This window comes from Bufo gargarizans, chromosome 5, assembly GCF_014858855.1.
Source record: "Bufo gargarizans isolate SCDJY-AF-19 chromosome 5, ASM1485885v1, whole genome shotgun sequence".
Taxonomy (NCBI): Eukaryota; Metazoa; Chordata; class Amphibia; order Anura; family Bufonidae; genus Bufo; species Bufo gargarizans.
Window position 1 is genome coordinate 354,807,532 of NC_058084.1, and position 18,339 is coordinate 354,825,870.

The window sequence follows — 18,339 nt, forward strand, 5'->3', positions numbered from 1 at the left end:
AATTATTAATGGTCAACTGATTAGGTTATTATGTAAACAGGCCCATTATGACTGGTCTAATGATCATTTTAATGAAAAAAAATAAAAATATGAACTTTTTGCACATTTATTCTCCCCTGTATGGTGCAGACATGAGCTTCTGGAGCACGGAGGCCCAATGATGAACCTAATTTATTAAGAGGCTTGTGCCTCTTAGTATACTGGATGCATCTCACTCCGGCGCACAGAAAAATCAGTCTTGATAAACCTCCACCATTGTGCAATGTAGTGTACTTCTGCAAAAGCAAAAAGTGCACTGTACGTTAGTTTTTGGAGGGTGACTATTGTACAGAGAGATCTGAGAGGATAACTACATTTCTGGAATACATCTGCAATGTGATTTCCTTTATCAATAAGAAAGCTATTTTTACCTGGCTTGACAGTAATGTTAACAAATCCTTCCACAACTACATTTTCCCTTGACACAGACACACTCAGTCTATACAGGCCTGCTGTAAGCTGTAACAAAGAAAAAAAAAAAAAAAAAAAAAAAACACACATGAAAATCTCTCTTGTGGGACTTATATTACTTTTTTTGGCACATTTTTTTAAAAGAATTCCATAAGTTAAAAACTTAACGGCAGTCTGTCAGCACTTTTGACTATGCTAAACTGCTGACAGTACTAGGTAGGGACTGGGAAGAGCAAGACAAATATCTTTTGTGGAGCTTTTCTTATTTGGCATAGGGCGAATATGAGGTTTTACTCTACTAGTGTCTATTCTTGCATAAGTTTTGCAGTTTTGCTCTTACAAATGCCCAGGAGGTGGTACATAACTGCTCTCTGCCTTGAGTTGCTTCCCAGATCCTCCCCTCTGATTGACAGGAGATGACTACATGTGTCACTTATAGCAGAGGACTTCACAGTGAAGCTACACCCTGTGCACTTAGAAGAGCAGAACCTGGCATAATAAAACTTCATATTCACACTACTCCTGGTGAGAAAAACTTAGCAAAAAGACAATGTTTGTCCTGCTCTCCCCAGTGCTGGCTTAGCTTGGTCAAAACTGCTGATAGACTCCCTTTAAATGCATAGATAAATGGAAAACTGGAAAATCATGAAGACAAGGCATTCCGCTCGTGTATATTATGCCCTATTTCAATGAACACTAAAGAAAAGGCAGAGGGAAGCACACTTACTTTTGACAGTGTGGGAGACCTTGTATTTGCCATTTTTAATTCACCCTGAAAATCTGTAGGTTGCGATATCAGCTTCCATTCAAAAGCATAAGGGATATCTGTAAGCGAAAAACAGAACAAGGTAATCCTGACATGAAGAAGATTACAACCTTCAGAGTCTGGCCAGAAGGAAAGATTTGTTATTATTTATATACTTAATGGAGCTATTTAACAGCCAAGTGACATAACTTCTTTCCTTTGTTATTACAATATCTAGTGTTAATTTATAACCTAGGTGAATATTTATAATATTCAATTATTACAATATAATACAAAATATACAGAAACAAAATATAAACAGAACATGTAGTTCTGTCAAACAACTAGACACTAAGACTAGTCACTCCCATTCCAAGGATTTATCTTGTCGCTGTTTGTAAATAGGGCATATGAAAGCTATGTTCTTTGATATATGAGTAACCCAAAATACCAGGGGCATACATAGTAATCATTGGGCCCCATAGCAAGGCTAACCCCAAGGAGTCATCTCAAAGAGCTTTCATTATAAGAACTATAATGTTTTCTTGTATTTAATATACATACGGTATGTACAATTTCAATAATTTCCCCTGCGTGACACTATAATAAACTATTTTAGTGTGCATTGTTAGCAGGTTGTATTTTTATGGTTATAAAGTGCTTGAGTCACCTGCTGGGGCTTCAGGGCTCACAAAGACATTAAGCTGAACTTCATGAGTTGGCAAAGTCACCTCAATGTTGCCTGCTGTAGTCACGGTAAACTCATTCACTGCAAAAAGAAATATCACAGCTTAAATATAATCTCTACAAGACTATTGTTTAAATATACAACATTTTTTAAATTGTTTTTAAAAAGTGTTCTATGCATAAAACGGCATATACCGTATTTGGCCATATTACAGTGTGTTTTATTGATTCTGGTCTATTGCATGGGACCTTAACTGTACCTCTGTATGGCTCCGATTTCATGCAGCTGCATTTTTTTCTGTTGGACCGTGACATGCTAAAAGGGGAGAACTGCATTGTACATACGGCACTTGCCGTTTAAAATGATTTGTGATTTCATTCTGGATTATCCACTCCAGCGAGGACTTCACAAGAAGGTCATATGATATTTTAGACATATCTTTATGGTTTTGGATCTGGGGATACCTCACATTAAAACTTCTACTGCCTACCTGGATTGTTTGCCGAAGAGGTGGACACCACATTATTGATGATAGAGCGACTGGTTGGTACAGTGCTATTTGTGAGTTCTGTGTTCTCCTGAGGCTCTAGAATAGACTGAACAGTTGGTTGCTTTTCACTTTTACCAAAAACATCAGATGAGGCAAGTTTCTCCAAAGTCGAATTAGGCAAAAGAGTTGGAAGCTGCACAACATAGATCGTAGTAAACAAATGACTTTCATATGCACTTTCATTATAGAACATAAAATATGGTTGTTTAAACATAGGACAAGAAACTAAAGTGTCACAATGGTACACCATGAACCTACAGAACATATACAGAAAGATCAAGACTTGACAGGATTGGTTGACATCTCTGGTATCTTAGCAGAATGTTTAGATGAGATATGTATCATTTTGTCCTAAAAGGATTTTAATAAATGTATAAAACAGGTATGTCCCCCATTCTAATAATGACAGATGTGCATGGTCAACATGGGAAGGTGCTCCGCACAGTACCCTGTACACATAATATGTATATGATCTTAACCCAGACTACACAGCATATATCTATTCTGTAAAGAGTCTTAAAAATATAAATATACACTGTATATACCTCTTCTACAAACATCTCAGTACTTTTCATTGGTCTTGTCAAAGCCATTTCAGTTGTAGTTGACATTGATGGTGTCTCAGATACATGGTTTACATTTCCTTTAGTCAAGGACTCTTCTCTGGGATGTTCTATTAAATCATCATCACGTCTGCCAATTTCTACAGTAGTGGTGTTCTTATTGAGTTCAGGCAAAATCCAGCCTATGTAGTCCAAGTCAGATCTTACTTTGTCTCCTTCATTAGCATTTAAGTGAAGCAAATCTAATTGGGGGATGTTGTAGTCATCTGTGTAGTCAGTCAGATCTTCAAGGCTTGGGTTCTTGATTAGGGAAGAAAGATCTTTAAAACTGGTCATATCCTCCTCTTGGTCACCCTGATCAGTCAATGAATATTCTCGGTTACTTGGAATGTTTTCATAGAGGGCATATGGAATAAATTTTGGCGAAGGCCTTAAGATAAAAGTTAGGTAAGATTGCATACGGTCTACTTTTTGGGGTTCACAACTCTCTTTGTGCTGACAGTTCACAATATAGCATTGTCTGCCCAACATCCAGGAGAGGTCACAACCGGAATGGTTACAACAAGCCATAGTGCACTCTGACATAGTTCTGGCATTTGGCACTCTCTTTAGGTGGGTCTTTTGTAAATTAGGAGATATAGCGGCATTAGTGAGCATGGCACCTTCTCTGCATTGGTCACAAAGATGCCCTGAAAAGTAAGTAATTAACAAAAGTGTTATCTCAGACAAGTTATATGTGAGAAGCAAAACAGTCCATTTCTTTTATGAAATTATATTATTTAAATAATTTATCTATCTTTGAAGGTGTTACAGTGAACCACTCTGCCAAGTAACCGGTTTGACGTTGGACCAAACCCTAACTACATATTCACGTCATCCAGCATCCAGCAAACATGGCAACAGTGAAAAGACATGCAGGGGCTGACTGGGAACTTAAAGCAGCCCTGGAAAACAACCTAAAAGTGGCCCCATGTTGTAGATGGGTCTAATATGACAGAAAATGGGCCAGCACAAGTAGGCAGTGCCAACAGAAGTAGGTGGGGCAAGCAATACCATAGTGCAGCACAAAGTACCATCCTGACAGAACCAAATACCACAGTGGACCACAAAATACTGCCTTAGCAGAACCATATTATACAGTGCTACCGGCCAGGTACATAAGTACACGATGCGTCCAAATTAATTAATGTTGAGAGCATCAGATCGCTACATACCCAGCCGGTAGCCATGAGCAGAGCTCAGGCGTCCCCCAATTTCCCTGTAGGGTTTATGGCTGGTCCGTCCTTGCAGACATGTAACAGATAGCTACTCCATACAGATACAGATAAGAGAGAGATACAAGTCACCGAGGTACAGTTCACAATTTCCACAAGTATCCATGTCCAGTACATACGCAACGCGGCTATCATGGCAGACAATGGCACACAGTGAACAGACATTGTAAGAGAAGGTGGATTCTGCAAGGAAGTTTAGACACGCCGCTGTTTTTGCAGTCATTACCAAATGATCTCTTCCATTTATCTAGTGCTCTAGGCATCTTTTGTGTATGAATGATTGTAATTAAATGAATTCATGCCTATTACCCAATTACAGTACATGATGAGTATGTATGAGAATATGTAATGATAATAAGCAATGTGAAATCTTTGGTTTACTGAGATCATGCACAGTGTATAGCATTTCATTGTTTTTTGTCTGGTATTGCAGAGGTTCAGGTGGCTGAAGTCCAATACTAGACACAGCCCATTAGAACCTCTTTACTGATTTCATACAGCCCCTTTAAGAGGGCAGACGCTGACAGTCTTTTCTTATACAAGTGGGATCTTCAATTTGCAATCGTGTGTTGGGGTTAAACTGACCAGTTGACTTTGTAGCTCCAACGCATAAAGAGCCTGTTCCACACGTGATTTCTAGCTTACCGGCGAATAATAATCTTTACAGATTACCACAGATGAGAGGATACAGAATTATTAACACATTAATTAGGCTTCAGTATCATTGATATGACTTACCAGCAATGGTGCACAGCCAGATAAAGAGAGTGTATATACACAAGGTCATGATGTTAGGTGCCATTATTGCTCGCTGTTAGAAATAAACTTTTCCTGTGAATTTTTCATACTCTTGTTTGATGCCTGGCAGAATCTAAAATATCAAGCAAAAACTTGAATTTTAAATTATAATAATATTGGACACTTCATAAGATAAGTATATTAATTTACTGTATATGGAGTGTATGTATATGTAATAGGAAGTAGAGGAGGGGGCTGCACGGCTAGGATGAAAATATCAATTGTATACATTGCTAGCTGTGTTCACAGAACTTAAAAATAATCTATCAAATTAAGTCCTGCAAAAAGTAAGACCCTTTAAACCACACTTTAATTCATATAATTAAAAAATAAACCTAAAGTTTCCCAATACATTATTCTGATGATGGTCAGTTTGAAACCTGATTTACTATGCACCAGGATGATATATACTATACACCAGGATGGTAGCTCAGAAATACATCAGCATAGGAACACCGGGGTGGAAAAAACATTCCCTGTGATGACCCTACAGTGTCCCTTAGCCCAGAGACGACCCCTAAAGGTGGAGACTCTCTGTCCTCGTACCGATCCTACCAACAACCCTAATTGGCCCTCATGGGTCCCTGTGCCCCAACGCGTTTCCCCCACTTCTGGGTTCCTCAGGGGGACAATATCTCATAAGGTGGCTGATTCAATATGTCCCACCGTCAGGGTTATACATAACAAAGGTATAGATACTTTGTCCAATCGCAGCACAGAGCTCACAGCCTGGGAGAAAAAAAAACTCCCAGGCTGTGAGCTCTGCGCTGCGATTGGACAGAAGATTGGGAGAAGGACGCCCAGTGTTAAACAGGGCAGACTCCACCTAGTCGAACCAATTCAATGAAGATACCGGAGGACACAGCGGGTGAACGGAGTGGCGCCCAGGGATAATATTAAGTGCAGTGAGATCCCTGGGCGCCGCTGTATGTAGCCTGATAATTATCTTGCAATGTTTGGACCGATGAAAGGCCATCTTTAACATACCTACACTCCAGAACTCTGAATTCAAAAAGTCGCAAAATGGGTCTTTTGCTACTTCTGGGCTCACTTGTGCAAACATTTTGTGACTTTTTGCAGGTTTACACTACTCACTACAGTTTTGAAATATGGGAGGAAAGTGAAACATACAAAGTCGATTCGCATACAACTTCGTTTTAAGGCCCCTTTAACACGAGCGAGTATTCCGCCCGGGTGCAATGTGTGATGTGAACGCATTGCACCCGCACGGAATCTGGACCCATTCATTTTAATGGGCCTGTGTACATGTGCGTTGCTTTTTACACATCACTTGTGCGTTGTGTGAAAATCGCAGCATGTTCTATAGTCTGCGTTTTTCATGCAACGCTGGCCTCATAGAAGAGAATGGAGCTGCGTGAAAATCGCATTGCATCCGCAAGCAAGTGTGTTTTTCACAGATGTTTGCTAAGAGATGTTGTTTGTAAACCTTCAGTTTTTTATCACGCGTGTGCAAAACGCATTAAATTGCACCCGCTCGATAAAAACTGAACGCAATCGCAGACAAAACTGAATGACTTTGCGAAATTGCGTATTTTTTACTGAATGCATTCGCAACGCATCCGGACCTAATCCGCACACACTCGTCTGCAAGGGGCCTAATACTGTACGGAGCTCCGTACAGTATTAGAATGTATTCGCTCGGATGAGCCAAAGTTATTACTCCTGAGACTTTGCATAATAACTTCAGAAATTAATTTATACTGTAAAAAAATTATGCAAAGTCTCGCGAGTAATAACTTCGGCTCATCAGAGCCAATACATTCTAATACTGTACGGAGCTCCTGTTCCATACAGTATTAGAATTAAGTTTTATGCGAATTGATTTCAGATGTTTCATCCGAAGTCGATTCGCTCATCTCTAGTGTTAACCTATCAAACAATGCAACATTTAATGTGGTATAAAGTACGCCAAAGTATAAAGTTCCCCTCATGATAAAAGTACGATACATCAGATGAGGAACTGGGCGACGGACATGTCAGGCAAGACTGCACTTGGTGCTGTCCGCATCTGTAGGTCTGTTCCACAGATGATAGAACATGTCCTATTCTGGTCAGTGGGTCTGCAAAAAAATAAAATAAAAATGTAGATCGCAAAGACGGCATCTGTATTTTGCAAATCTGCGATTTGCGGACCACAAAATGGATACGGTCGTGTGAATGTAGCCTTATGGTTATCTTTTTTTTTGCCTCCATGAGATGCTATTTCAACTTTAAAGGGATAGAAGTGAATTCCACAGTGTTATGGAGTCATAGGGGTAGATTTACTCGCGTTTTGTGCGGATCCGTCATGGACGGATCAGTTCCGATAATACAACCGTTTGCATCCGTTCAGAACGGATCCGTTTGGATTATCTTTAACATAGCCAAGACGGATCAGTCTTGAACACCATTGAAAGTCAATGGAGGACGGATCAGTTTTCTATTGGGCCAGACTGTGTCAATGAAAACGGATCCGTCCCCATTGACTTACATTGTGTGTCAGAACAGATCCGTTTGGCTCAGTTTCATCAGACGGACACCAAAATGCTGCAAGAAGCGTTCTGGTGTCCGCCTCCAGAGCGGAATGGTGACTGAACTGATGCATTCTGAGAGGATCCCTTTCCATTCAGAATGCAAACTGATCCGTTTTGGACCGATTGTGAGAGCCCTGAACGGATCTGACAAACAGAAAGCCAAAACACCAGTGTGAAAGTAGACTTAGTTTCCTATAGCAACCAATCAGATTCCACCTTTCATTTTTGACAGCAACTAAGCCAGTTCTACTTTACCCCAATATGATAAGTCATGGAGCGGTGTCGGAGTGTCATGTAAAGGGCATTTATTCCATATTTAACTTTTCATGTATTATAATCTATACACGGATGAAAATCATAGTATGTCAAGTAAGCACAGGAAGTGCATTCTTCGATGCCTGAAAACAGTCTCAAAGTATTACGGTGTCTCTTGGAGGAATGTACGTTTCTCACATCCTCATGCTTGGTAAATCTTGTAAATGCAGACATACATTTAGTATAGTCATCTGCTCTTTGATATCACAAGATATACATCTGAATGCGTCCAAAAACCAGTAAGGTCCATATTATTTTATTAGGTTGTCCTCCTTCTTCAAGGCGCAATATGGTGTCATTACAGCTGACGATTGGGGATAACTGTCAAGAATGCTCCACCATTATAAGAGCATCACTGCTGGTGCAATGTGTTGCAATGGTTTTCAGACGTGAAACAGCTCCCATGTGGTAGACGATAATGCACACAGCATGAGCTTGCAGTTTTTGGCCCTTGGCTAAGTGATTGAGAGCAGGCGATGGTTTTATGACAAGCCATGCAGACTAGGATTTGCTGCACAAGACGCACAACCCTTTGTTTCTTACCTGGAACGCGGACTGTGGTGACGAGAGGCTGATGCTTGTCTGATGCTCAGGATTCAGAGGCTCCACCGTGTAGCTCATGTCCTCCTCTCCATCTCTTTTCCCTTGTTCACAGATGGGCTGGAGGTAAGGGGAGTGGTGGAGAGGCTGCTGCTGCTGCAGGGGGTGGAGGTGGGGCTGCCACATGCAATGTGGATGAGACCAGAAGAGCTGTGATGTTTGTGTGGATGAAATGATCAGAAGAGGAAGGGGTGATCACTGATTTCACCAATCTATTAGGACAGGTTGGAAATACGTGCTAGTTGCAGAGAATCCCAGAAATCCATGTCTATATAAACCACTGAAGAGAAGCTTGCCATAGTGGGATCCTGTGACTATGCAATGTGTATGGAGGGCTCCCTTTGGCCATCTGTTCTAAGGCGGCAGCTAGATTGTCCACCGTTCATTTTCACAGCTCGTTACTTTCCTGAGATGCAAGACATAGTGTGCAGCCTCTCCCCCTCCCTCTTCCATAGGCAGTTAGTATCCATAGACTTGACTTTCTGAATCCCTTCAGACCCTTTCACTTTTTTCACCCTTTTTGTTATATTGCGGCCTTGTGCTGAAAAACAAAAACAAAAAAAAACAGGTTTTTCCTCAATCAGTCTGCACTCAATACCACATAATGAGAAATGTTCTCAAATTCATTAAAAAGAAAAATCTAAAATTTCGCCTGGATGTAAGAATTCAGACCCTTTGTTATGACGCTTGAAATTTAGCTCTGGGGGTCTCCCATTTCTCTTGATCATCTCGGAGATGTTTCTACGCCTTGTCTGGAGCCCACCTGTGGTAAATTCAGTTGATTGCACACGATTTGGAAAAACGCAGCCCTGTCCATATAAGGGCTGTTGCAAACGAGCAAGTCTATTGCGGGAATCGCTCTCCATGTGGTGATCATCCGTTCTGGACCTGCAGGAGCGCACAAGATATTATCATGATTTATAATTAGTGTTGAGCGAACCCCTGTTTTCAAGTTCGGCGTACAAGGTTCGGGTTATCTAAGAATTCGGTTATAGATTCCGCTACCACTTATGGTCCGTGGTAGCGGAATCCATAACGGGATTCTTAGATAACCCGAACCTTGTACGCCGAACTTGAAAACAGAAGTTCGCTCATCCCTATTTATAATGCTATGTGCCTCTGCTTAACCTTACTTCTACAGAATCATACTGACGTAAAGCTTTCAGTGTAATTCAGTAGCAGTAAGGTCAAGCAGAGGCACACCGCATTATAAATCAGTATAATGCCGTGCGCTCCTGCAAGTCCAGAACAGAGGATCACACTCACACACGGAGCGTGATTCCTGCAATGGACTCACTTGTGTGCAACAGCGCTAAGGTCTCACAGCTAACAATGCATATCGGAGCAAAAAACAAGCATGAGGAGGAAAGATCCCCTTCCCCCTCTTACATCCAGTGACGTCTTCTCTGATATAGACGTTCTCTTTCCTCATATTTTCCATTCAGATCAAACCGCCATGGTGAGTTTTTTCTGCCATCTCTTGTCTCTACAGAGTTTAATAAAAAGACTATAAATAAATAAAAATAACTGTGCCCAGGAAATAGTATTTCTGACACTAAGGCCCCTTTTACACGGGCGAGATTTCCGCACGGGTGCAATGCGTGAGGTGAACGCATTGCACCTGCACTGAATCGGGACCCATTAATTTCTATGGAGATGTGCACACAAGCAGTGATTTTCACACATCACTTGTGCATTGCGTGAAAATCGCAGCATGCCACTCTTCATGTAACGCAGGCCCCATAGAAATGAATGGGGTTGCGTGAAAATCGCAAGCATCCGCAAGCAAGTGCGCACGCATGGTTGCTAGGTGACGACCGGGATGGGGACCCGATCATTATTATTTTCCCTTATAACATGGTTATAAGGGAAAATAATAGCATTCTGAATACAGAATGCATAGTACAATAGGGCTGGAGGGGTTAAAAAATAAATAATAATTTAACTCGCCTTAATACACTTGATCGCGCAGCCCGGCTTCTCTTCTGTCTTCTTTGAGGAATAGGACCTTTGATGACGTCACTGCGCTCATCACATGATCTTTTACCATGGTGATGGATCATGTGACGGACCATGTGATAAGCGTAGTGACGTCATCAAAGGTCCTATTACTCACAAAAGAAGACAGAAGAGATGCCGACTGCGCGAACAAGTGGATTAAGGTGAGTTAAATTATTATTATTTTTTTAACCCCTCCAGCCCTATTGTACTATGCTTTCTGTATTCAGAATGCTATTATTTTCCCTTATAACCATGTTATAAGGGAAAATAATACAATCTACACAACCTTGAACCCAAACCTGAACTTCTGTGAATAAGTTAAGGTCTGGGTACCAGTCAGTTTTTTATCACGCGCGTGCAAAACACATTGCACCCGCGTGATAAAAACTGAACAACGGAACGCAATCACAGTCAAAACTGACTGCAATTGCGTACCTACTCGCGCGGGTTTGCTGCAATGCACCGTGACGCATCCGGACACGCTCGTCTGCAAGGGGCCTAATAGTGTATCCATAATGTCCCCCCAAAATAATTGCTCTAAGCTGATAGTGTGCCAGGGTGCCCCCCGCACAGTAATAGTGCTCCCCACAGTCCCACCAATAGAAATAATTTTCTGCCAGAGTGCACTCATTGTTAACAGTGCCCCCAATAATAATAATGTCCCTATTGTGCCCCAAAGGTAATAATGTCCCCACAGTGCCCATACTAGTAATCATGTTCCCCATAGTCTCCAGTAGTAATAATTCTCCTTGCAATGAATGCCAATAGAAAAATGTTACCTTATAATGTGCACCAGTATAAAAATACCCTCTATAATGTGTGACAATACAAAAAATACTCCCTTCCTTTCAGATTCATATGCTCAGACAGACCCCAATTTCAGATGCCCAGACCCCCTATATTAGATGCTCATTCAGGCCCCTATATGATCCGACAGACCCCATATTAGATGCTGAGGACCCCCCATATCAGATGCTCATTCAGGCCCCCATGAGCTCCGACAGACCACCCATATTAGATGCTCGGGTACCATAATATCAAATGCTTATTCAGGAGGCCCTCATATGAGAAGTTCAGACCCCCATATCAGAGGCTTATTCAGGCCCCCATATCAGTTGCTCAGACCCCTCCTACCCTTATTAGATGCTCATTCAGGCTTCCCATATGTCTGTTGCTCAGACCCTTCCCCCCCCCCATATGCTATGAAAGACTCCCCAATATTGATGAGCAGACCCCCATCAGAATAAAAATAAAACGGCTGCTGCTCTCCATGTCCGGGGTGTCCTGCAGCGAGTCCCTGCTCTGCTGATCTCCAACAGCCCATGCTGCACAGTCACGTGACTTGGCTGCATGGGCCCCCCTCCCATGCTGGGCCCCTGTGCAGCTGAACTGGCTGCACAGGTGTTATGTCCGACCTTGGTTTGGAACACCTAGAGCTGGCTGCCCCTCCAAACTAAGTAATCAGGGGAAAAGGTTTTTGTTAAGAGAGGTGACCAAGAACCCAATGGGTTCTGGATTCTGGAGCCGTGGAAATGTGTTCTATGGAGTGGTCAGTCACTATCTGTGAATCTTATGGATAAATCTGGGTTTGGTGGAGGACTGGAGAACCACTCCTACAGTAATGTATAGTGCCTACTGTAATATTTGGTGAAAAAAGGGCAGGGGCAGACTGGGAACTTAAAGGGAACCTGTCATCAACTTTTTGCTGACCTCAGTAAGGTCAGTATAAAATAGTGACAGAAATGCTTTTAGCGGTGTGTCACTCATGAGCTAAAAGTAAGTGGTTGCTGAGAACCAGCATCATAATCATTGCAACCCAGGCCTTGAAAAGAGTCAAATCTACCTGAGAAGAGTCATGGTTATACATAATCTCCTGCTGACGATTGGCAGTTCTCTCCTAGAGAGAAATGGAGAAAACTAGGTAGAAGAATGTCAATCATTAGCAGGTTGGCAGGGAGAGAAGGAATTCATGAATAACCATGACTCTTCTCAGGTGGCCGTGACTCTTTTCCAGGCCCAGTCTGCAATGATTGTGATGTTGGTTCTGGGCAACCACTTACTTTTAATTTATAAATGACAGATCGCTGAAATCAACTCACCTGTCTCTACTTTATCCTGCCGTTAGTATCGGCAGCATAAAGTTGATGACAGGTTCCCTCTAAAGTGGCCCTGCAAAAAATACTAAAAGTGGCCCCGTTTTGTAGTCAGGTCCAAATTGATGGAAGGCAGAGCCAGCAATACCATATTGTGGCACATTATACCACCCCAACAGAACCAAATACCACAGTCCATCATAAAATACTGCCAGCAGCACAAAATACATCCCCAAAAACTTCCACTGGCCGGCCCACTGGGAAATTTCCCTGTAAGGTCTATGGCCAATAGGCCTCTGATAAAGGGTTTAGGCTAGACCTCTTTTTTTCCAGTAAAGGGTTGTGCCAAAGGGATTATCCAAGACAAATAAGAACTCTGGCAGCAGCAGTAAATGTCTCAATATACCAAAGTCATACTGACCCCTTCTCTCCTACTACCAGCGTTATTGTCCATTCTGTCTGGGTTTGTTTTCCTCGCTGCAGTGGCATTGCATGACACACACATCACCGCTGCTGCCAATCACTATCCTCAGACAACCCCTTTAATGCCAACGCATACAAAGAGATTTTAGATAATTGTATGCTTCCAGCTTTGTGGCAACCATTTGGGAAGGCCCTAAAATTTACCTGCAAGACAAGTTTAGTGTGGAGGAACTCAAATCATCTGCACAGAGCTCTGACTTGTAGTTCCCATTCACATGACCGTATTTTTGCAGATTGGAACCGGACACATTCATTTCAATGGGGGCCACACAAAAAAAAATGTGGACAGCACACCGTGGTTTGTCTGCATCTGTATGTCTATTCCACAGTCCTACAAAACGATATAACATTTCCTATTCTTGTCTGTTTTTGTGCATGAGAATAGGCATTGTATTGTCAGCAAAAAAAAAACATGGATGCAACACGAACGTCATTGTATTTTTTGGGGGGGGGGATCTGTGATTTGCAGACCGCAAACACATACAGTTGTCTGAATTCTCCCTAACTCAAACAGCTTTGGGATGAATTACAACATCAATTGAGATACACACCTTCTTATCCAACATTGTCTGACTGTATGAATGCTCTTTTTTCTCTAAATGACCACAAATTTAAATCTCGTGGAAAACCGTTCCAGAACAGTGGAGGCGGTTATTATACCTGCAAAATGGGGTCCAATACCATATTAACTGACTCCCAGGCACGATGGTCCATATACAATTGGCCATACAATGTATGAAGAAGCCACAGACCAATTCTTCAAGGTCAAGGTTCAGCAGAACTGGTTAGAAAAACATGGCTTCTGGTCAGTGATGTGTAGCATAAACCAAAATGAAATGAAGTGTACACACTAAACATTTCAAGAACATGTGGCATGGATGTCATCTTTTTGAATGGAAAAGGGTTTTTCTGAGATTTTAATACCGATGACCTATCCTCTAGATGGGTCATCAGTATCTAATCGGTGGGGTCTGACAACCAGAACTCCAGGCGATCAGCCGTTCAAGAGGTTAGTCTCGTTTGCAGTAGCAGCACGCCCTTCTTCCAGCTTTCCCCATAGGACAGTGACGACACGTTCATCGATCACGTGGCCTAGGCGCAGCTCAGCCTCATAGAAATGAATGAGGCTGAGCAAGATACCAAGCATAGCCGCTATACAATGTACTGTGCTGTGCTTGGTGAGCTGCGAGAAGGCTGCGGCACTCACAGCGGGGTTCCCGGGTGTTAACAAGGGATAGGTCACCAGCGAGCAAGTGTTCCGCATGGATGCAATGCGTGAAGTGAATGCATAGCACCCGCACCGAATCCTGAGCCATTCATTTCAATGTGTCTGTGCACGGCCCGTTTTATATTCTGTGTTTTTCATCCAGCCCTGGCCCCATAGAAGTGAATGGGGCTTCAGTGAAAAACGCATTGCATCTGGATGTAACCTGGATGCAGTCCGGGTGCAATGTGGTTTTCACTGATGGTTACTAGCAGATGTTGTTTGTTAATCTTCAGGTTTTTTCTCCACACACGTAAAAAATGCATTAAGGCCTCTTGCACACAGCCATTGTTTGGCCGCTCTGTGCAATGGGGACCGCAATTTGCGGTGCCCAATGCACGGGCACCATCCGTGCGGCTGCCGCAACGGATCCAGACCTATTCAACTTGATTTTTTTCTGTGTGTCACTCATGGAGATGGGGCTTAGCTATTAAAAAAAATAATGCAGCCACTGCAACTCACAAAGGGGTTGTGCAAGAAACCCGAAACCCCCACTAGGCCGTACCTGTAAAGGAAACTAAATTTACCCTCTTCCTGGCACTGGGTCCTTGTTCCTTCTCCTCCAGGTCTGCAGTGCTCCCTTGCTGAAAAAAACGTATGCCGCCTGCAGCCAATCACTGGCAGCACTGGTGACTGGCTCCCATTCCATCATGGCAAATGGTCACATAAGGCAAGGGATTGACTGCCTGCAGGCGGCTTAAACCCAGATGTTTTTAGTCAGGGAGCCCAGCGGAGAATGACAGGCCTGGAGAAGGAGTGGGCAGCCAGCGCTGGGAAGCAGGCAAATAATCTCCTCCCCCCCCCTATTCTTGCACAATCCCTTTAAGATTGAGGAAACTTCTCCTGTAACAAATGAACAGTATACTACACAAGAAATGCGATATCCATTAGTTATAGTTATATATATATATATATATATGATTTTATTTTATACAATTGCTTAATATTTCTTTAAAATAAAAAACTAAAATAAAACTGATTTAAGCACAATAAAAACATGCCAAATATTATAGGTACTTCAAATAATTTTTTTAAGTCTTCGACACCAGAGAGAACATTATTTTACAGATGAAAGAGGTGATAGTGAATAGAAAATTTCAAAAAAATCAGAGATCAGTTTAATTAAATAAGCTTTAAAATAGTGACATTGTTCTAAAAGATTACAAGATGACATCAAAATCACAAAAGAGGCCCCAGTGATCACTAGGAAACCTTCCACAGTCCAGCTTTTCAGTGCCAATTAAATCCAAAGATTGAGGAACAACCTGGCTCCCATCTTTGGCCGCGCGATAGAATATACGGTCAAATCGCAGTCTGCAAGTGTATGGTGCTTTCAAATTGTTATTCAACTTTGTGTCCCAAGTATAGCGACAGCGTTCAGGTTTCCCCAAGAACTCCCAAATGTCCAAAATCGTACTTGGCAAGCCTCCAATTTTGTCCACCTATGAGAGAGAGAGAAAAAAAAAAAAGAAAAGAAAAAAAAAACAACAAAAAAAACCTTTAGGTTAAAAACATTTTGGGAAGAATAATCTATTAGGCTTAGATCACATAGACTTTCACTATGCTAGCCGTAAAAACAACAACAACAACAAAAAACTAACTACAGGAACCTCATTATGAATCAGCAGGGTCAGTTTTATGGAAACCATGAAGACAGTGGGAACACAGCCTTAGTGTCACATTTTATATCCTGATAGTGTGGCATATGTGGCAATGGAGCTGCTGGAGTAGAATATTTATGCCACTGACAATGCAGACAACCAGGAAGGCCTTTGAAGTGGAGAAAGGTCTTGTACAAAGGCTTGAAAAGGGCCTTGTTGTTCAGAGATGGAGGCGACAACTTCCGCCAACCAGTGTTGGAGCTGCTGTAATTGTAACAGCCAGCTGGAGAGCTCCTTGAAATAAGGGATAAAGTCTTCTATCAATTCCAGCAGCCGGAGACCTGAAGGACAAGCAATGCAAAGCCTGAAGGCGTCACTAGTTGTGGGTATAACCAGCATCAGTGTTTTAAGTGCTGAGCATTAGAGAATGTGTCATCAGTAAATTACAGAACATATTTTTAAAGAATTTCTGGTTATGTTTTAAATTTTCCATGTCACTGTCTATATTTAAACAAAAAGGATAAAATCCTGCAGTTTTCGCACTGGCCACTAAGCCTAATAATTGACGCCACTTCCTGGTCTGTACAGATCACTTTACTGCAGTTACCTGCTTATCTACCATTCTAATCCTGCTTGTAATGATATCACCTCTGTGACAGGATCCTCCATTCACGTTAGGGGATTGTCAGAGCTCATCTATTCTTTCCTCTGCACAGGTCACAGAGCATGCCTAGAAAACTCTCCCATATTAGTCAGTGAGGTCCCATCCTGGTCAATGGACCATGTGGCTGCTGTGAAGCAATTTTCTTAATGCTCCGTAAATGCTGTTAACAACAGCTTAGGCAAGATGGCCGCCCCCACAATCATGTTCAGGAAATAGAATAAATACATCTACAATCAGATAAAATGGATGTGTGTTACTATCTGGTTTTAACTGGCAGATAAAACTTTTTGGTGACACATTTCCTTTAAGCTATTTTCACCAAAAGCAGGAGTGGAACCTACAGAGAAGTACGAATGTGTTCAAGCCGTGCCCTTATTGCAGTCCGCAAACAGCAGGTCCGCAATATATAGGCACTAGCCATGTGCGCACCGTATTACGGATGCGGACCTATTCACTTGAACTACAGAGGGCTTCCGTGGCATTTTGATCAGTGCCTCCGCAAAAAAATACTCTAACTTTTTATTGCAGTGCAGACGGATTGCGGACACATTCGAGCGCTGCTGCCTTCTCAAAACAACTGATCACGATCAGGTACTGATTAACCTATATATATATATAATATTGGAAAACCCTTTTAAATTGGTGCAATTACCGATAACATACATTAGCTGCGGATGTCGTAGTTTAAAACAGCAGAAACCAGGCGGCCATGTTTAAATGCTGGACTTCTGTGATACATGTTCAGTGGAGGTCCGGAAGGGGTTAAACTGAGAAAAGCATGATCCCAGTAAGCCGACTAATCCCCAAGTTTTACGATAACTGATGCATAAAACAAAAAAATACAATAGACCTCACTATATAACACTCAGCCATAATATCAACCCTGTATCTGGGTTTTATACATGGTGCCCACTCAGTGAAGCTGTTATACAGCAGACACCTTCTGGCAGTGTCCATGATCGGAAGTAACTCCTATCATGGACATTTAACCACTCAGATGCAGTGGTCAACTGTAGTCATGGATTCTGAACGGTTATTTACTGGGAGTGGTGACTGAACAGCCCCCATGACAAGATCATTTGGTTGCTATGGCAGCCAGAGGCATTGTGAAGGCTCCTAAGCCTGCCATAGCAAATTTCCTATTCATCCCTTCCAGTGGCAGGGTTTAATAGGAACACAGCAATCTTCCTATAATAGTAAAACATTGCAGTCTATGGTATGAGTGATCAACCGATTGCATGGTAAAACACTGTAACGGAAGAAAAAAAAATCCCAAATTTCCTTTTTGTTTCTTTGCCTCCCCGCACATCACCCTGCAAAAAATGAACTCGCACAGCTCTGGAGATGGAAATGCAAAAATAAATAAAGTTATGGATCTCAGAAAATGGTAATGGAATATTTAAAAAAACGTTTTTAACTATATAAATTTGCTATCGCTGCAATCATACTGACTCGCAGAATAAAAGGCAACATCAAATTTCCCACCCAGTGAATTCTATAAATAAAAACACCCGTAAAAAAAAAGCCACAATTGTGTTGTTTTTTTTTTAAGATTCCACCCCCACCAATATATATTTTTAAGCTTCCCAATACATTGTAAGGAATATTAAATGGTGCCATTAGAAAGTACAACTTGTCCTACAAAAACAAAACGTTCATACAGAACTAAAAAGCAAAAAAAGTTACGGCTCTTGGAAGGGAGGGGGAAACCCATCA

At 41.9% G+C, this 18,339-nt stretch overlaps 2 protein-coding genes across 4 annotated transcripts in view; both read right to left on the reverse strand.

Annotated features, from left to right (window-relative positions):
* KIAA0319 (KIAA0319 ortholog) overlaps positions 1 to 5,072 on the reverse strand; it is a 46,492-nt gene extending 41,420 nt beyond the window's left edge. Inside the window, exons 1-6 of the mRNA XM_044295527.1 lie at positions 5,009 to 5,072; positions 2,979 to 3,685; positions 2,374 to 2,566; positions 1,866 to 1,964; positions 1,178 to 1,275; positions 411 to 498 (exon numbers count right to left, since the gene is read on the reverse strand). Of these exons, the coding sequence (XP_044151462.1) occupies positions 411 to 498; positions 1,178 to 1,275; positions 1,866 to 1,964; positions 2,374 to 2,566; positions 2,979 to 3,685; positions 5,009 to 5,072 (1,249 nt within the window). The remainder of the gene's footprint in view (positions 1 to 410; positions 499 to 1,177; positions 1,276 to 1,865; positions 1,965 to 2,373; positions 2,567 to 2,978; positions 3,686 to 5,008) is intronic.
* Positions 5,073 to 15,249: 10,177 nt separating this feature from the next.
* Positions 15,250 to 18,339, reverse strand: part of TDP2 (tyrosyl-DNA phosphodiesterase 2) — a 35,587-nt gene continuing 32,497 nt past the window's right edge. For all 3 annotated transcript variants that reach the window (XM_044294463.1, XM_044294461.1, XM_044294462.1), the window contains one exon: positions 15,250 to 15,800. In XM_044294463.1, the coding sequence (XP_044150398.1) occupies positions 15,519 to 15,800 (282 nt within the window). In that variant the 3' untranslated portion in view covers positions 15,250 to 15,518. The remainder of the gene's footprint in view (positions 15,801 to 18,339) is intronic.